This window comes from Nerophis ophidion, linkage group LG04, assembly GCF_033978795.1.
Source record: "Nerophis ophidion isolate RoL-2023_Sa linkage group LG04, RoL_Noph_v1.0, whole genome shotgun sequence".
Lineage (NCBI taxonomy): Eukaryota > Metazoa > Chordata > Actinopteri > Syngnathiformes > Syngnathidae > Nerophis > Nerophis ophidion.
In genome coordinates, this window is record NC_084614.1 from 75,926,250 (window position 1) to 75,947,836 (window position 21,587).

At 38.1% G+C, this 21,587-nt stretch overlaps 1 protein-coding gene across 1 annotated transcript in view; it reads left to right on the top strand.

The window, feature by feature from the left end:
• Positions 1–1,466: 1,466 nt before the first annotated feature.
• fgfr4 (fibroblast growth factor receptor 4) overlaps positions 1,467–21,587 on the top strand; it is a 61,735-nt gene continuing 41,614 nt past the window's right edge. The window contains exons 1-2 of the mRNA XM_061899083.1: positions 1,467–1,860; positions 16,256–16,379. Coding sequence (XP_061755067.1) covers positions 16,289–16,379 — 91 coding nt within the window. The 5' untranslated portion in view covers positions 1,467–1,860; positions 16,256–16,288. The remainder of the gene's footprint in view (positions 1,861–16,255; positions 16,380–21,587) is intronic.

Below are 21,587 nucleotides of genomic sequence, written 5' to 3' on the forward strand. Positions count from 1 at the left end.
TAGGCTACTCCACTTTAATGTTAATTCTGTCCACTGTTGAATATGTTTCTGTTTATGCTTCACTAATGAGAGTATTTGGCGAGCGCCGCTTTGTCCTACTATTTTCAGCGGCCCTCAAACTCTCCGTTATGTGGACCGTGACTCAACAGTTTGTTTACATGTACAACTTTCACCAACGCTGCCACAGAAAGACTGTTTTATGCAACTCCTCTTTTGTCTCATTTTGTCCACCGAACATTTTATACTGTGCGTGAATGAACAAAGGTGAGTTTATCTAAGTCTTTTAATGTTTTGCGGCTCCAGACAGATCACTTTTTTGTACCTTTTGGTCCAGTATGACTCTTTCAACATTTCAATTTGCCGACCCCTGACTTAGGCCTACTACGCTACTCCATTTTAATGTTAATCCTGTCATTTGTCCATAATCTGATTACTTTTTTGGCATCCAAACATAGAGTTTTGATTGATTGATTGATACTTTTATTAGTAGATTGCACAGTTCAGTACATATTCCGTACAACTGACCACTAAATGGTAACACCCGAATAAGTTTTTCAACTTGTTTAAGTCGGGGTCCACGTTAATCAATTCATGGTAGAGGCCAGTCAAAAGACCCTCCTAATTGGATGCGTCTTCTACGGCCTTACACGCCTTATATTGCAACATTTGCATAAAGGGTTAATTGTCCAAAATAACATTTGTATTAGATTGCTGGGGTGGGGGCAGGGCTTTTAATTTCGTCCACCAAACATTTTATACTGTGCGTGAATGAACAAAGGTGAGTTTGTCTCAGTCTTTTAATGTTTTGCGGCTCCAGACAGATCACTTTTTTGTACCTTTTGGTCCAGTATGGCTTTTTCAACATTTCAATTTGCCGACCCCTGACTTAGGCCTACTACGCTACTCCATTTTAATGTTAATCCTGTCATTTGTCCATAATCTAATTACTTTTTTGGCATCCAAACATAGAGTTTTGATTGATTGATTGATACTTTTATTGGTAGATTGCACGGTTCAGTACATATTCCGTACAACTGACCACTAAATGGTAACACCCGAATAAGTTTTTCAACTTGTTTAAGTCGGGGTCCACGTTAATCAATTCATGGTAGAGGCCAGACAAAAGACCCTCCTAATTGGATGCGTCTTTTACGGCCTTACACGCCTTATATTGCCACATTTGCATAAAGGGGCCCATTAAGGGGTAGTTGTCAAAAACAACATTTGAATAAGATGGCTGGGGTGGGGCTAGCACGAGACCACCCGTGGAAGTACTTTTTTTTTTTTAATTTCTAAATATAACATTTCAGAAAGTTGAGGTTTAAGGGAGGGTTGCCAGGGAGTGAGTGGGCGTGGGGGGTATTTTGTGTGTGTGTGTGTGTGTGTGTATGAGGGGAGGGGTGCACACGCACACGTGCACTCACCCACACGCGGACGCGCGCGCGCCCCCGAGCCACTATTGTTGTTGTGCCGCAGCGAGCGCGCCAGTCGGAGTGGAGCTGCCCCCACGGACACACACGTACGCGCGCGACTCTCAGGGCGAGAACCGGCGCCGAATCCCCTGGTCCCGAGCTCCCACGCTGCGTGGGCTCCACGTGTGAGGAACAGTGACGCCAGAAGAAGACAGAAAGGGAGCCCGAAAAGTTGCGCGCGGGGGGTGGGGGGGGCGGACTGACCGCGACTCGGACCCGCAGTCAGGGCCGCGAGGACGGATGTAGAAGCCGGTGAAGACCCTCAGCCGGTTCTGGTTCTGATGGATCTATAGAGGACGAACGACTACTTTTATGGGACTCTCGTCAAAATGCGGATTTTAATCCTCGGTCGCCGGCAACAGAAGTGACAACACGAAGGACTCTAAAGGTGATTATTTTTATTTTTTATGTATTTTTTCTCCACAATTTTCCTGCGTGTTCCGCTATCGTGAATCCACTTAAAAGCTACGTGGCGCGGCGTTAATTGTCTTGGCCAACAAAACCCAGCACACGTCTTGATTTAGACTTTGAACTCCGCTCAGGTCTGCGGACTTTGGACTCTTCGGGAACCTTTCAGGCACTGATGCCAAGAAATCTTCTTTCAAATGTAAACATTTGAAGTTGTTTTGGACATTTGAGGGGCCACACTTGGAGGGGCCCCCCCCACTTATTTATTCCAACCATTTTTGATACTTTTTAATCAAAGTTGAATTTAGAACAAATTGATGTTGTTTGGATAATGAACGTATTTGAGTGCAAAATAGCAACTTTGAAACTGGAGGATTGAAGCCGAATCAATTAGGGATGTGGGGAAAAAAATCGATTCGAATACGAATCGGGATTCTCATTTAAAAAAAAAAAATCGATTCCCAGGCTTGGGATCTTTCTGTATGGAGTTTGCATGTTCATTTTTGTTTCACTACTTTTGGTTTGTTCTGTGTCGTGTTTGTGTCTCCTCTCAATTGCTCTGTTTATTGCAGTTCTGAGTGTTGCTGGGTCAGGTTCGGTTTTGGAATTGGATTGCATTATTATGGTATTGCTGTGTATTGGTTTGTTGGAGGGCTTCACGGTGGCAGAGGGGTTAGTGCATCTGCCTCACAATACGAAGGTCCTGAGTAGTTGTGGGTTCAATCCCAGGCTCGGGATCTTTCTGTGTGGACTTTGCATGTTCTCCCCGTGAATGCGTGGGTTCCCTCCGCGTACTCTGGCTTCCTCCCACTTCCAAAGACATGCACCTGGGGATAGGTTGATTGGCAACACTAAATTGGCCCTAGTTTGTGAATGTGAGTGTGAATGTTGTCTGTCTATCTGTGCTGGCCCTGCGATGAGGTGGCGACTTGTCCAGGGTGTACCCCGCCTTCCGCCCGATTGTAGCTGAGGTAGGCGCCAGCGCCCCTCGCTACCCCAAAAGGGAATAAGCTGTAGAAAATGGATGAATGGATGAATTTTATTTTTTTATCAATCCAACAAAACATCCATCCATCCATCCCCCGCCTATGTCAGCTACAATCATGCGGAAGGTGCCGTACACCCTGGACAAGTCGCCACCTCATCGCAGGGCCAACACAGATAGACAGACAACATTCACACTCACATTCACACACTAGGGCCAATTTAGTGTTGCCAATCAACCTATCCCCAGGTGCATGTCTTTGGAGGTGGGAGGAAGCCGGAGTACCCGGAGGGAACCCACGCATTCACGGGGAGAACATGCAAACTCCACACAGAAAGATCCCGAGCCCGGGATTGAACCCACAACTACTCAGGACCTTCGTATTGTGAGGCAGACGCACTAACCCCTCTTCCACCGTGAAGCCCTCCAACAAAACAATACACAGAAATACCATAATAATGCAATCCAATTCCAAAACCAAACCTGACCCAGCAACACTCAAAACTGCAATAAACAGAGCAATTGAGAGGAGACACAAACACGACACAGAACAAACCAAAAGCAGTGAAACAAAAATTAATATTATCAACAACAGTATCAATATTAGTTATAATTTCAGCATAGCAGTGATTAAAAATCCCTCATTGACATTATTAGACATTTATAAAAATTAAAAAAAGAACAATAGTGTCACAGTGGCTTACACTTGCATCGCATCTCATAAGCTTGACAACACACTGTGTCCAATGTTTTCACAAAGATAAAAAGAGTCATATTTTTGGTTCGTTTAATAGTTAAAACAAATGTACATTATTGCAATCAGTTGATAAAACATTGTCCTTTACAATTATAAAAGCTTTTTACAAAATCTACTACTCTGCTTGCATGTCAGCAGACTGGGGTAGATCCTGCTGAAATCCTATGTATTGAATGAATACAGAATTGTTTTGAATCGGAAAAATATCGTTTTTGAATGGAGAATCGTGTTGAATCGAAAAAATCGATATATAATCGAATCGCGACCCCAAGAATCGATATTGAATCGAATCGTGGGACACCCAAAGATTCGCAGCCCTATTGTCAATAGTATCATTTGTCTATAGCAGGGGTCCCCAAACTTTTTGACTCGGGGTTAAAAAAAATTTAGCCGGGGGCCGTGCTGTAAAATATATATCAGGTCAGGAAATAACACGGAGGCTATTTCATCCCTACAAGCCTGTTTCGCAGGTTTCCCTGCTCTTCAGGGGATTTTATAATAGCACAGTCTCCAGCTTCACGGTGGCAGAGGGGTTAGTGCGTCTGCCTCACAATACGAAGGTCCTGAGTAGTCAGGGTTCAATCCCGCGCTTGGGATCTTTCTGTGTGGAGTTTGCATGTCCTCCCCGTGAATGGGTGGGTTCCCTCCGGGTTCCTCCCACTTCCAAAGAGGCTTTCTCATCCCTTCAAGCCTTTTTCACAAGTTTCCCTGCGCTTCAGGGGATTTTCTGGATTATCCAGAAAATAGTGCTCGATACCGTGGTAGAGCGCAATATGTATGTGTGGGAAAAATCACAAGACTACTTCATCTCTACAGAACTGTTTCATGAGGGGTTCCCTCAATCATCAGGAGATTTTTTTTTTCGCCTGATGATTGAGGGAACCCCTCATGAAACAGTTCTGTAGAGATGAAGTAGTCTTGTGATTTTTCCTCACACATACATATATATATATATATATATATATATATATATATATATGTATATATGTATGTATGTATATATATATATATATATATATATATATATATATATATATATATATATATATATATGTATATATATATATACATATATATATATATATATATATATATATATATACATACATACATATATATATATATATATATATATATATATATATATATATATATATATATATATATATATATATATATATATATATATATATATATATATATATATATATATATATATATATATATATATATATATATATATATATATATATATATTCCGAGCGCAATGATGTCACATTATCAATGGGAAAATGCATTTTTAAACAATATTATTTGCCCGGGCGGCTAGGAGACACCGAGAGTAACAAGCAGTATAAAATGGATTAGAAAGGACGGATTTAAAAAAAATTAAAGTACGAAAATAATATTAAAAATTTAAAATTTTAACTTGGGACTTACCCGCGGGCCGGATTTTGGATGCTGGCGGGCCGTATCCGACCCGCAGGCCGTAGTTTGGGGACCCGTGGTCTACAGCATTGTTTTAAGTACGCCTCTGCGCAAAATGGAACCCTATATTTGAAGAAACAAAAAATAGAAAGCAATTTACACCAAAAAATACCCAGAATTCCCGGTCTTCCGGGGTTATTCTCCCCATTGAAAATGAATGAGCTGTTTTTTTCAGACTTGGACAATTTCCACATTTCTCAACTGATTTGAACCGATCCACCGTCCACACACTCCACTCACAACCATTTTCCAAGTTAAACAAAAATTCCCAGAATTCCTGGTTCTCCAAAGCACTCTTTTCACCTCTTCTTGGAAACTTTTCACCGGCCACATTTTTCAACCATTTTTGACCCATTCACCTTCAAAACATTCCTCTTAAACTAGCATTTTATTCACCGGTTTTGCCGAAATTCCAGGAATTCCGTAATACCCATTTAAAGTTAAACTGTTACAGCAACCGTTTTGAAAAATTCCAACACCAACCCATTGATGTCATCTAGGACAATTGTTTTATCTCCAATATTTAAAAAAAATCCAGTTTTTCTATGAAATTCCCATTCAAATGAGTGGAAGTTTTCATAACTATACAATGCCCAAAATTTCAAACTGATTCCGATCTTTCAACCATCAACCCACACTGCTCTTCACACATGTCAAATGCAAAACATGTTGTCCCTTTCCCAAAATTCCCGGTTTTCCCTGGATTACAAGTAATTTTTCTCCTCATTGATAATGAATGGGCATAATAAAAAATCTCAATAGATTTGAACCATTCCATCATCCACACACTCCACTAACCTTGGACAATCACACTACCATTTTCCAAGTAAAAAAAAAATCCTGGAATTCCGAGAGTTCCCGGTTCTCCAAAGCACTCTTTTCACCCCTTCTTAGAAAATTTTCACTGGCCACATTTTTAGACCGTTTTTGACCATTCCACCTTCAAAACATTCGTCTTATTGGGGACAACAAAACTACCATTTGTTTTTCCGGTTCTGCCGAAAGTTCCAGGAATCCCGTATTACCCATTTAAATTTAAACTGTTACATTAACCATTTTGAAATATTTTAACACCGACCCATTCATGTCATCTAGGACAATTGTTTTATTACCTATATTTAAAAAAAAAAATCAATTTTTTCCCAAAATTCCTAAATTTCTATGAAATTCCCATTCAAATGAGTGGACGTTTTCATAATAATACAAATCCCAAAATTTCAAACTGATTCCGATCTTTCAACCATCAACCCACACTGCTCTTCCCATATGTCAAATGCAAAACATGTTGTCCCTTTCCCAAAATTCCCAGTTTTCCCGGGATTACCAGTACATTTTCTCCTCATTGACAATGAATGGGCATTTTGAAAAATTCTAATCAGATTTGAACCGTTCTAACTTCCACACACTCCACTCACCTTGGACAATCACATTACCATTTTCCAAGTTTTAAAACAACTCCAGGAATTCGCAGAATTCCCGGTTCTCCAAAGCACTCTTTTCACCTTTTCTTTGAAACTTTTCACCGGCCACATTTTTCAACCGTTTTTTGACCTTTCTACCTTCAAAACATTCCTCTTAATTGGTGACAACTACCATTTTTTTCACCGGTTCTGCCGAAAATTCCAGGAATCCCTTATTACCCATTTGAATTTAAACTGTTACATTAACCATTTTTGAAAGATTTTAACACCGACCCATTCATGTCATCTAGGACAATTGTTTTATTACCTATATTTAAAAAAAATCCAGTTTTTCCCGAAATTCTCAAATTTCTATGAAATTCCCATTCAAATGAGTGGACGTTTTCATAATAATACAAATCCCAAAATTTCAAACTGATTCCGATCTTTCAACCATCAACCCACACTGCTCTTCACATATGTCAAACGCAAAACATGTTGTACCTTTCCCCAAATTCCCAGTTTTCCCGGGATTACCAGTAAATTTTCTCCTCATTGACAATGAATGGGCATTTTGAAAAATTCTAATCAGATTTGAACCGTTCTAACTTCCACACACTCCACTCACCTTGGACAATCACATTACCATTTTCCAAGTTTTAAAACAACTCCAGGAATTCGCAGAATTCCCGGTTCTCCAAAGCACTCTTTTCACCTTTTCTTGGAAACTTTTCACCGGCCACATTTTTCAACCGTTTTTTGACCTTTCTACCTTCAAAACATTCCTCTTAATTGGTGACAACTACCATTTTTTTCATCGGTTCCGCCGAAAATTCCAGGAATCCCTTATTACCCATTTGAATTTAAACTGTTACATTAACCATTTTTGAAAGATTTTAACACCGACCCATTCATGTCATCTAGGACAATTGTTTTATTACCTATATTTAAAAAAAATCCAGTTTTTCCCGAAATTCTCAAATTTCTATGAAATTTCCAAATTTCTATGAAATACCCATTCAAATGAGTGGACGTTTTCATAATAATACAAATCCCAAAATTTCAAACTGATTCCGATCTTTCAACCATCAACCCACTCTGCTCTTCACATATGTTAAACGCAAAACATGTTGTACCTTTCCCCAAATTCCCAGTTTTCCCGGGATTACCAGTAAATTTTCTCCCCATTGACAATGAATGGGCATTTTGAAAAATTCTAATCAGATTTGAACCGTTCTAACTTCCACACACTCCACTCACCTTGGACAATCACATAGCCATTTTCCAAGTTTTAAAAAAACTCCAGGAATTCGCAGTATTCCCGGTTCTCCAAAGCACTCTTTTCACCTTTTCTTGGAAACTTTTCACCGGCCACATTTTTCAACCGTTTTTTGACCTTTCTACCTTCAAAACATTCCTCTTAATTGGTGACAACTACCATTTTTTTCACCGGTTCTGCCGAAAATTCCAGGAATCCCTTATTACCCATTTGAATTTAAACTGTTACATTAACCGTTTTGAAAAATTCTAACACTGACCCATTCATGTCATCTAGGACAATTGTTTTATTACCTATATTTAAAAAAAATCCAGTTTTTCCCGAAATTCCTAAATTTCTATGAAATTCCCATTCAAATGAGTGGACGTTATCATAATAATACAAATCCCAAAATTTCAAACTGATTCCCATCTTTCAACCATCAACCCACTCTGCTCTTCACATATGTTAAACGCAAAACATGTTGTACCTTTCCCCAAATTCCCAGTTTTCCCGGGATTACCAGTAAATTTTCTCCCCATTGACAATGAATGGGCATTTTGAAAAATTCTAATCAGATTTGAACAGTTCTAACTTCCACACACTCCACTCACCTTGGACAATCACATGACCATTTTCCAAGTTTTAAAAAAACTCCAGGAATTCGCAGAATTCCCGGTTCTCCAAAGCACTCTTTTCACCTTTTCTTGGAAACTTTTCACCGGCCACATTTTTCAACCGTTTTTTGACCTTTCTACTTTCAAAACATTCCTCTTAATTGGTGACAACTACCATTTTTTTCACCGGTTCTGCCGAAAATTCCAGGAATCCCTTATTACCCATTTGAATTTAAACTGTTACATTAACCATTTTTGAAAGATTTTAACACCGACCCATTCATGTCATCTAGGACAATTGTTTTATTACCTATATTTAAAAAAAAATCCAGTTTTTCCCGAAATTCTCAAATTTCTATTAAATTCCCAAATTTCTATGAAATTCCCAAATTTCTATGAAATTCCCATTCAAATGAGTGGACGTTTTCATAATAATACAAATCCCAAAATTTCAAACTGATTCCGATCTTTCAACCATCAACCCACACTGCTCTTCTCATATGTCAAACGCAAAACATGTTGTACCTTTCCCCAAATTCCCAGTTTTCCCGGGATTACCAGTAAATTTTCTCCTCATTGACAATGAATGGGCATTTTGAAAAATTCTAATCAGATTTGAACCGTTCTAACTTCCACACACTCCACTCACCTTGGACAATCACATAGCCATTTTCCAAGTTTTAAAAAAACTCCAGGAATTCGCAGAATTCCCGGTTCTCCAAAGCACTCTTTTCACCTTTTCTTGGAAACTTTTCACCGGCCACATTTTTCAACCGTTTTTTGACCTTTCTACCTTCAAAACATTCCTCTTAATTGGTGACAACTACCATTTTTTTCCACCGGTTCTGCCGAAAATTCCAGGAATCCCTTATTACCCATTTGAATTTAAACTGTTACATTAACCATTTTTGAAAGATTTTAACACCGACCCATTCATGTCATCTAGGACAATTGTTTTATTACCTATATTTAAAAAAAAATCCAGTTTTTCCCGAAATTCTCAAATTTCTATGAAATTCCCAAATTTCTATGAAATTCCCAAATTTCTATGAAATTCCCAAATTTCTATGAAATTCCCAAATTTCTATGAAATTCCCATTCAAATGAGTGGACGTTTTCATAATAATACAAATCCCAAAATTTCAAACTGATTCCGATCTTTCAACCATCAACCCACACTGCTCTTCCCATATGTTAAACGCAAAACATGTTGTACCTTTCCCCAAATTCCCAGTTTTCCCGGGATTACCAGTAAATTTTCTCCCCATTGACAATGAATGGGCATTTTGAAAAATTCTAATCAGATTTGAACCGTTCTAACTTCCACACACTCCACTCACCTTGGACAATCACATTACCATTTTCCAAGTTTAAAAAAAATTCCAGGAATTCTCAGAATTCCCAGTTCTCCAAAGCACTCTTTTCACCTCTTCTTGGGAACTTTTCACCGGCCACATTTTTCAACCGTTTTTTGACCTTTCTACCTTCAAAACATTCCTCTTAATTGGTGACAACTACCATTTTTTTCATCGGTTCTGCCGAAAATTCCAGGAATCCCTTATTACCCATTTGAATTTAAACTGTTACATTAACCATTTTTGAAAGATTTTAACACCGACCCATTCATGTCATCTAGGACAATTGTTTTATTACCTATATTTAAAAAAAAATCCAGTTTTTCCCGAAATTCTCAAATTTCTATGAAATTCCCATTCAAATGAGTGGACGTCTTCATAATAATACAAATCCCAAAATTTCAAACTGATTCCGATCTTTCAACCATCAACCCACTCTGCTCTTCACATATGTCAAACGCAAAACATGTTGTACCTTTCCCAAAATTCCCGGTTTTCTCGGGATTACCAGTAATTTTTCTCCTCATTGACAATGAATGGGCATTTTGAAAAATTCTAATCAGATTTGAACCGTTCTATAATCCACACACTCCACTCACCTTGGACAATCACATTACCATTTTCCAAGTAAAAAAAAAATCCTGGAATTCCGAGAATTCCCGGTTCTCCAAAGCACTCTTTTCACCCCTTCTTAGAACATTTTCACTGGCCACATTTTTAGACCGTTTTTGAACATTCCACCTTCAAAACATTCGTCTTATTGGGGACAACAAAACTACCATTTGTTTTTACGGTTCTGCCGAAAGTTCCAGGAATCCCGTAATACCCATTTAAATTTAAACTGTTACATTAACCATTTTGAAATATTTTAACACCGACCCATTCATGTCATCTAGGACAATTGTTTTATTACCTATATTTAAAAAAAAAAATCAATTTTTTCCCAAAATTCCTAAATTTCTATGAAATTCCCATTCAAATGAGTGGACGTTTTCATAATAATACAAATCCCAAAATTTCAAACTGATTCCGATCTTTCAACCATCAACCCACACTGCTCTTCCCATATGTCAAATGCAAAACATGTTGTCCCTTTCCCAAAATTCCCAGTTTTCCCGGGATTACAAGTAATTTTTCTCCTCATTGACAATGAATGGGCATTTTGAAAAATTCTAATCAGATTTGAACCGTTCTAACTTCCACACACTCCACTCACCTTGGACAATCACATAGCCATTTTCCAAGTTTTAAAAAAACTCCAGGAATTCGCAGAATTCCCGGTTCTCCAAAGCACTCTTTTCACCTTTTCTTGGAAACTTTTCACCGGCCACATTTTTCAACCGTTTTTTGACCTTTCTACCTTCAAAACATTCCTCTTAATTGGTGACAACTACCATTTTTTTCACCGGTTCCGCCGAAAATTCCAGGAATCCCTTATTACCCATTTGAATTTAAACTGTTACATTAACCATTTTTGAAAGATTTTAACACCGACCCATTCATGTCATCTAGGACAATTGTTTTATTACCTATATTTAAAAAAAATCCAGTTTTTCCCGAAATTCTCAAATTTCTATGAAATTCCCATTCAAATGAGTGGACGTTTTCATAATAATACAAATCCCAAAATTTCAAACTGATTCCCATCTTTCAACCATCAACCCACTCTGCTCTTCCCATATGTCAAACGCAAAACATGTTGTACCTTTCCCCAAATTCCCAGTTTTCCCGGGATTACCAGTACATTTTCTCCTCATTGACAATGAATGGGCATTTTGAAAAATTCTAATCAGATTTGAACCGTTCTAACTTCCACACACTCCACTCACCTTGGACAATCACATTACCATTTTCCAAGTTTTAAAAAAACTCCAGGAATTCGCAGAATTCCCGGTTCTCCAAAGCACTCTTTTCACCTTTTCTTGGAAACTTTTCACCGGCCACATTTTTCAACCGTTTTTTGACCTTTCTACCTTCAAAACATTCCTCTTAATTGGTGACAACTACCATTTTTTTCACCGGTTCTGCCGAAAATTCCAGGAATCCCTTATTACCCATTTGAATTTAAACTGTTACATTAACCATTTTTGAAAGATTTTAACACCGACCCATTCATGTCATCTAGGACAATTGTTTTATTACCTATATTTAAAAAAAAATCCAGTTTTTCCCGAAATTCTCAAATTTCTATGAAATTCCCAAATTTCTATGAAATTCCCATTCAAATGAGTGGACGTTTTCATAATAATACAAATCCCAAAATTTCAAACTGATTCCGATCTTTCAACCATCAACCCACTCTGCTCTTCACATATGTTAAACGCAAAACATGTTGTACCTTTCCCCAAATTCCCAGTTTTCCCGGGATTACCAGTAAATTTTCTCCCCATTGACAATGAATGGGCATTTTGAAAAATTCTAATCAGATTTGAACCGTTCTAACTTCCACACACTCCACTCACCTTGGACAATCACATAGCCATTTTCCAAGTTTTAAAAAAACTCCAGGAATTCGCAGAATTCCCGGTTCTCCAAAGCACTCTTTTCACCTTTTCTTGGAAACTTTTCACCGGCCACATTTTTCAACCGTTTTTTGACCTTTCTACCTTCAAAACATTCCTCTTAATTGGTGACAACTACCATTTTTTTCACCGGTTCTGCCGAAAATTCCAGGAATCCCTTATTACCCATTTAAATTTAAACTGTTACATTAACCGTTTTGAAAAATTCTAACACTGACCCATTCATGTCATCTAGGACAATTGTTTTATTACCAGTATTTCAAAAAAATCCAGTTTTTCCTGAAATTCCCAAATTTCTATGAAATTCCCAAATTTCTATGATATTCCCATTCAGAAGAGTGGATGTTTTCATAGTTTCTACAATGCCCAAAATTTCAAACTGATTCCGATCTTTCAACCATCAACCCACACTGCTCTTCACACACGTCGAACGCAAAACATGTTGTCCCTTTCCCAAAACTCCAGGTTTTCCCGGAATTTCTGGTAATTTTTCTCCCCATTGACAATGAATGGACATCATACAAATTTCTTATCAGATTTCAACCGTTCCAACATCCACACACTCCACTCACCTTGGACAATCACACTACCATTTTCCAAGTTAAAAAAAAATTCCTGGAATTCCTAGAATTCCCGGTTCTCCAAAGCACTCTTTTCACCTCTTCTTGGAACCTTTTCACCAGCCACATTTTTCAACCGTTTTTGACCTTTCTACCTTCAAAACGTTCCTCTTAATTGGGACAACAAAACTACCATTTTTAATTCTGTACAGATTCCACGGTTTTCCCGAAATTCCAGGAATTCCAAAATACTCATTTAAATTCAAACTGTGACGTCAACCGTTTTGAAAAAGTCCAACACCAACCCATTCATATCATCTAGGATAAATGTTTTATTACACATATTTTCAAAAATTCCCATTTTTTTCCCCAAATTCCCTAATTTGTAGGAAATTCCCATTCAAATGAATGGACGTGTTCATAGTTATACAATGACCAAAATTCTCTGAATGTCAACCTGATTCCGATCTTTCAACCATCACACTGCTCTTCACATATGTCGAACGCAAAACATGTTGTCCCTTTCCCAAAATTCCTGGTTTTCACGGCATTTCCAGTCATTTTCTCCTCAAATGAATGGGCATTATACAAATTTTTCATCCGATTTGAACCGTTCCAACAACCACAAACCCTGGACATTCATCCCAGCATATTTCCCGGTTCCGAAAATTCTCTAATTACCCGGAATTACCAGGAATCCCCCCCCCCCCCCCCGCTGAAAATGAATGAGCAACATAAAAACCTCTCCATATTCCACATTTCTGAGGCGATTCAAACCATTCTCTATGGGAATTGCAAACTCAAGTTCACATTGTTTTTTTAGTCTGTAACAAAAAACTATTACATTTGCCTGAAATAGAAAAAAAACATGAGTCATTATTTAAACCACGAACATTTTTCGATCAACTTGGACCATTTGATACTGAGAAGTTAAACTCAATTATTAATAACCAATTGAAAATGATCGGCAACATTAGTTTCGGAGCACAATATATCAAACATTTGAACCTATAAACAAAAATAAACAAAACGACAGTCATGATTAGTGGTAAAAAATGAACACATGTTGCTGTGCACAGCTGTTCAAAGCGGAGTTTCAAGCATGATACTGATAAAGCATGTTCCCCGGGGTCACGCCGCGCCCTCCCCAGGGGGAGAAAGACTAATAATTAAATAATAATTAAATTTTAACTTCTTATTTTTTCCTGTCTTTATGCATTTTTTTTATGTTTTAATTTTTTTTAACAAATGCAATTAATTGAACTTAGTTATTAAAAGAGTATCATGAAAGTGAGGCTGATTAAAAAAAATGTCTATCATACTACATTATAGATAATAATAAATAAATAAATAATAATAAATACATCAAAAAAAAGTGTGACGTTTTACTGTAAACATCCTTAAAACATGAAAAAAAATTTAAATGAACTGAAACATCACGGATGTGTTTGTAGTTAAAAATAAAACACATAAATAAAAACAGTTTGGTATCGGTCAGTCCCTCCGGGATTTATTAGTCATTGTAGTGGCCTAAAATTTTTGTAGGATTTAAAAAAATATATAATTCTAAGTGTTCATTGTAACTCCAAGAAGCACAGAATTTCAGCAAAAAAAAAACCAAAGACTGTTGATGTTTTGCTCGATTTATAGACACAGACTTGAAAGTAGACAGTAAATGTCAGTAAAACGTGTTTTATGCCACTCCTTCTTTGTCTCATTTTGTCCACCAAACGTTTTATACTGTGCGCGAATGAACAAAGGTGAGCTTATCTAAGTCTGTTAATGTTTTGCAGCTCCAGACAGATCACTTTTTTGTACCGTTGGTCCAATATGGCTCTTTCAACATTTCAATTTGCCGACCCCTGACTTAGGCCTACTTCGCTACTCTACTTTAATGTTAATTCTGTCCACAGTTTAATATGTTTGTGGTCATAAACAGGGTGATGACGCCAGAACGACCAACTGAAAAACCAGGCTTAAATAATAATGACATGATTGAAACAGGTGCGTGAGTCCAACACGTGAGACAGGTAAAACTATAGGGTTGCCATGGTGACAAAACAAGGGGGTGAAAAAACAGGATCTAATGGAGTCTTGAAGTAACAGAACATAACAAAATAAAACATGATCACAAGACGTGAAAAATCTGTCCACTACAGCAGTGGTCCCCAACCACCGGGCCGTGGCCCGGTGCCGGGCCGCAAAATAATTTTTTATTGAAAAAAAAAAAAAAAAGTAACATTTTTTAATTAAATCAACATAAAAAACACAATCTACACTTACAATTAGTGCAAAAACCACAAAAATATCCCTCCCTTCATGACAAAAACGTCCCTTTTTTATGACAAAGAAGAAAGAAAAAAAAAGGACCTCCCCCCCTCCCCCGGGCCGCGGGACAAATTATTAAGCGTTGACCGGTCCGCGGATACAAAAAGGTTGGGGACCACTGCACTTCAGAGGACGCTCTCATGAGATTTTAAAAAAAAAATGCAACTTGAGTGGAAAAGGTTTAACTCTAAAGCAGGGGTCCCCAAACTTTTTGACCTGGGGGCCACATTGGGTTAAAATAATAATAAGACAATGTGATTTGCCTGACCGGCTAGGAGATTCTGAGAGTAACTAGCAACAAGCGGTAGAAAAAAAAAAATTTACTTGGGACTTTCCGCGGGCCAGATCTCGAACGCTGGTGGGCCGGATCTGGCCCGCGGGCCGTAGTTTGGGGACCCCTCTTCTAAAGACTTAGTGGCCACATGTGTGGACAGCACCTTTTAGCTTTCATTTCCAAAATTGTGTACTCTACTGAATTGGGGTCTTATGGCCACTTCTGTGGACACTTATACTGCCATCTGGTGTCAGAAGTGTATAACATACAATGGAATTTGGGGGAAAAAAGTGTAAAAATAAGAATCAGCATGTCACTAAACATAAAGTACACGTTTGTGTACTTATGGACCAAGTACATCATATCAAAAGATTATTCTTAATTTTTATTCAAATTAGGGTCCAATAAGCCCAAATAGCAAAGAGAAATAAAAAAAAAAGCATGTAAACAAACAGCTTGGGCCTTAAGGAGCTTAAACGAAGAAGACATCTTAATTGGCTTGAGGGGACACTGCAGGACGTTTCCAAGTTGTTGTCCTTTTGTGATAAAAACAAAAAAACAAACAAAACATGGATTTGCACTTCAGAGAGAGAAGGACTGATGAACCCCTGACTGATAGGACAGGAACTTATTCAAGGTTCTGGACGGGAGGCCGTGCACCTCCCCGCGTCTCCACGCCAAGTTTCAAGTGTTTTTCTCCCCCGAGGCCCTGACCCCGGCAGGACCGCGTGGGACGGAGACTCCGGTGGTGGTGTTGGGGTGGGGGGCGTGTTGCAGGACGCTTGCAGGGAGCGATGCTGATAAACCTTTTTGTTTGTCTTCCCCCCGCAGAGGAACATCTCCATCTTCATCGTCAGGGACAAGATGTCCGACGTCTGCACGCTCTGTCTGCTGCTGCTCTGCTGCTCGGGCCCGGCGTGGAGCGGCGCCCACCGCGGAGGCGCCGGACTGAAAGGTAGGGGAAAAGTTGCGGGCAGAAGATGAAGTTGGTAGTTGGGTTGTACTTGAATAGCGCTTTTCTACCTTTTTTTTTTTTTTTAAAGATCTCAAAGCGGCGGTATAGCTCGGTTGGTAGAGCGGCCGTGCCAGCAACTTGAGGGTTGCAGGTTCGATCCCCGCTTCCGCCATCCTAGTCACTGCCGTTGTGTCCTTGGGCAAGACCCTTTACCTACCTGCTCCCAGTGCCACCCACACTGGTTTAAATGTAACTTAGATATTGGGTTTCACTATGTAAAGCGCTTTGAGTCACTAGAGAAAAAGCGCTATATAAATATGATTCACTTCACAAAGCACTTTGACACTATTTTCCACATTCACACACTCATCAGGACCCATTAGGAGCAAGGGTGAAGTGTCTTGCTCAAGGACACAACGAATTTGGCTAGGGTGGTGGAAGGTGGGGATTGAACCAGGATCCCTCAGGTTGCTGGCACAGCCACCCTTCCCCCAGTTTCCCCTAGTGTAGCATTTTTCAACCACTGTGCCGTGAGATACAGTCTAATGTGCCCTGGGAGATTATCTAATTTCACCTATGTGCAGCTGAGATAGGCTCCAGCAACCCCTGTAGCGGTAGAAAATGGATGGATGGGCTAAAAATATTTTTGGCAAACCAGTAATTATAGTCTGCAAATGATGTGTTGTTTTTGAGTGTCGGTGCTGTCTAGAGCTCGGCAGAGTAACCGTGTAATACTCTTCCATATCAGTAGGTGGCAGCCGGTAGCTAATTGCTTTTGTAGATGTCGGAAGCAGCGGGGGGCAGGGTGCAGGTAAAAAAGGTGTCTGCACTGCAAAAACTGAAATCTAAGTAAGATTAAATATCTCAAATAAGGGTGATATTTGCTTATTTTCTGTCTGATAAGATAACTGTTCTCACTACGCAGATTTTTTGTTAGTGTTTTACTCGTTTTAAGTGTTTTGGTCCTAAATTATCTCAGTCAGATATTACAGCTTGTTGCTGAGATTTGATGACCTATATTGAGTAAAACATGCTTGAAACTAGAATATCTACAGATGCAAAGCTGCGTCATTAACACAAGTGTAAAACTACATTTTTAAAGTAACAATTTCTCACTTCAAGCATGAAAAAAAAAAACATTATTTCAAGATGATGGCATGAGCATTTACTTCATTTAAGAATATTTTTCAACATATCGAGCAAAAAGGTCTTTTTTTTTCTACCAAGAAAAGTGCACCTGTTAGTGAGAATATACTTATTTGAAGGTATTTTGGGGTTCATTGAGGTTAGCTAATTTTACTAGTTTTGGCAAGTCTTGACAAGCCAAATTTTGTTGTTCTATTGGCGGATAATTTTGCTTAGTTCAAATAAAATACCCCTCATTTTTGTATTTTTTTTTTCTTGTTTTTGAACACTCACTCTTTTTTTTTTATTTTATTTTTTTTATTAAATCAACACAAAAACACACAAAATACACTTTCCATCAGTGCATCAACCCCCCAAAGAAAACCCCTCCCTCCCCCATTCACACCCAGCCACACCCACTCACACAAAAAAGGGTTGTTTCTTTCTGCTATCAAAATGCTGGTTCCCACAACATATAAAACACAGTCTGTAAGGGACATAGTCCCTGAAACACACATGATTGTGTGTGTCGCCGGTCCACTAACACTATCATTAATTACTATTTTTTATGTAATTGTTTTATATGATTTTACTTTCTTTTTTATCCCAAAAAAATGTCATGGTTTTCCTTTTTTTTTAATCTCATTTTATTTTATTAAAAAAAAATTAAAAAAAATAACCTTATCTTCATCAGACCAGGTTGTTAATGGAATTAGACTTGTCTAAAAGGTTTTTAAAACCAGGTCCAGTCCAGACAATGTCAAAGTGGGCCTCAGCAACACACACCCTCATCCATGTGCAACAACAAAAATTAGGGAAACAACAGATTGCATATAAGTTATAAACAAAATTACATTTTCATAAAAAGTATTTGTGTATAGTCCATATTATGTCCAAGTCAGATTCAACACACACCTTCATTTTGTACACTCAAAAAAAGGGAACACAACAACAGATAGCATATATGTTGCTGTTGTTGCATATCTATAAACATTATTACATTTTCATAATAAGCCTTTAAGGATTTCCCATCTTTTTTCATGTTTTTTGGCATCATTATCGTTGTCAATCATGTATCTTTCTGAAGTTAAAAAATACTGAATAAATGTTTTAAAGAAAGTAATACTAAGTGAATATCTATTTTTGGCCTTAAAAATAAACCTTTTACCAAGTACTATAATTAAATTAACTAAGTCATGCTTGTCAATAAACTCTCCTAAAATAACAGAAACTATATCAAGCTTCATAAACAAACCAATCCTTGAACACGTTTTTTCAACTTCCACCCAAAAGGAAGACACAATATGACAATACGATAAGTCTCACCTTAAAACTCATCTGTACACTCACTCTTTGCAGTGTAATGCTTAAACCAAAAATAAACAAAAGGTGAGTGCCCCTAAGAAAAAGCATCGAAGCTTAGGGAAAGCTATGCGGAACGAGATTAAAACTGAGCTGGCTGCAAAGTAAACAAAAACGGAACGCTGGACGACAGCAAAGACTTACAGTGGTAGCAAAGACGGCGTCCACAAAGTGCATCCGGACATGACATGACAATCGACGATGTCCCCGCAGAGACGGATAAAAACGAGTGAAATAGTCTTGATTGACAAAACAAAGCAGAAATATCGCTCAAAGGGAGACATGAAACTGCGACAGGAAAATACCAAAAAAAAGAGAAACTGAGTTTTGTTTTTTAATGATTTGTGCTGGTGATGTGCCTCCGCATTTTTTCAACGCAAAAAATGTGCCTTGGCTCCAGAGGTGGGTAGTAACGCGCTACATTTACTCCGTTACATTTACTTGAGTAACTTTTGGGATAAATAGTACTTCTAAGAGTAGTTTTAATGCAACATACTTTAACTTTTATTTGAGTATATTTATAGAGAAGAAAGGCTACCGTTACTCCGCTCCATTTATCTACATTCAGCTCGCTCCTCGCTACTGATTTTTATCGATCTGTTAATGCACGCTTTGTTTTGGTTTGTCAGACCGACCTTCAAAGTAGGATATATCACATGCCTGCGTTTCACCAATCAAATGCAGTCACTGGTGACGTTTGACTCCGTTTCACCAATCAAATGCAGTCACTGGTGACGTTTGACTCGGTTTCACCAATCAAACAGAGCCAGGCGGTCACATGATTAACTGCACATTTTTTTTAAATAAAACCTTTATTTATAAATTACAACATTTACAAACAGTTGAAAATAATAAAGTAAGTACAAAAATAGTACAAAATAGTATAAAAAACGTACAAAACAGCACCAGGGGGTTGTAAATTCAAAGTAAGTAAAATAGAATGCAAAAAAAATGTGTTTTAATAAAATAAACAAAGTGAAAAGCCTTAGGCTCACTCAATCTCCGTAAATAACTTACATTTGGAACACAGCATCATCGTTTGCACATCTTTTTGCTTGTTAGAGGTAGAGTGTTTTAATGTAGAGTTCTAAATCTTTTTTAAAGGCCCAAAAAACAGGTCGGGTATTGACAAACTTACATTTATGAATATAAAACTTAGCCAATAGTATAATGTGGTCGCAAAGGTAAAATTCATTTGCTAATTTTTTTTCAATACAGTGTAAAACCAAATATATGTTATTTAATATATATTATTGTTTTAGTTGCTTAAGAGATATTCCTGGCTCTGAATTTGTTCATTGCTATTTTTATGTTTTTGTGCATTACTTGTTGCCGTCATCATTAAACGAACAGGTTACTCATCAGTTACTAAGTACTTGAGTAGTTTTTTCACAACATACTTTTTACTTTTACTCAAGTAAATATTTGGGTGACTACTCCTTACTTTTACTTGAGTAATAAATCTCCAAAGTATCAGTACTCTTACTTGAGTACAATTTCTGGCTACTCTACCCACCTCTGCTTGGCTCAAAAAAGGTTGAAAAACACTGGTCTAGAGAGCGAGTCACTAGTTGAAATATTGGCGTCCAAGTCAAGAAAATCTTAATTTGCGACGGTTGGTGACGAAATCTGGATTACGTGGAGACCCCTGCCCCGACGCCTCCTAAAAGTAGACGACAGAACGTAACCGCGGCGACGCGACTCGTCGGGGCTGTGATTGGTTGACTCGTTCCACGTTATTTCTGTTTCTTTTCCTCCAATCACATGGCAATATTTATCAATGTACTGATATTTGTTTACGATAATAGCTCTTTTGGTAGAGCGGCCGTGCCAGCAACTTGAGGGTTCCGGGTTCTATCCCCGCTTCTGCTGTCCTACTCACTGCCGTTGTGTCCTCGGGCAAGACACTTTAGCCACCTGCTCCCAGTGCCACCCACACTGCTTTAAATATAACTTAGATGTTGGGTCTCAATATGTAAAGCGCTTTGAGTCGCTAGAGAAAAGCGCTATATAAATATAATTCATTTGACAAAGAACAAATACCACAACTCTTTAATTTCATTGTTTGCTCATGACAAAGGAAGCTAACAAGCTAATAGTCAACACAGAACACCGCTCACAATCTGTCGCTGGCGTTGTGTTTACAGTGTAGTTTCATGTTGTCATGTAGCGTAGTTTCATGTTGTCATGTAGCGTAGTTTCATGTTGTCATGTTATCATGTAGCGTAGTTTCATGTTATCATGTAGCGTAGTTTCATGTTGTCATGTAGCGTAGTTTCATGTTGTCGTGTTATCATGTAGCGTAGTTTCATGTTATGTTATCATGTAGCGTAGTTTCATGTTATCATGTAGCGTAGTTTCATGTTGCTGTCATGTTATCGTGTAGCGTAGTTTCATGTTGTCATGTTATCATGTAGCGTAGTTTCAAGTTGTCATGTTATCATGTAGTGTAGTTTCATGTTATGTAGCGTAGTGTCATGTTGTCATGTTATCATGTAGCGTAGTTTCATGTTGTCATGTTATCATGTAGCGTAGTTTCATGTTGTCATGTTATCATGTAGCATAGTTTCATGTTGTTGTCATGTTATCATGTAGTGTAGTTTCATGTTGTCATGTTGTCATGTTATCATGTAGTGTAGTTTCATGTTTTTGTCATGTTATCATGTAGCGTAGTTTCATGTTGTTGTCATGTTGTCATGTTACCATATAGCGTAGTATCAT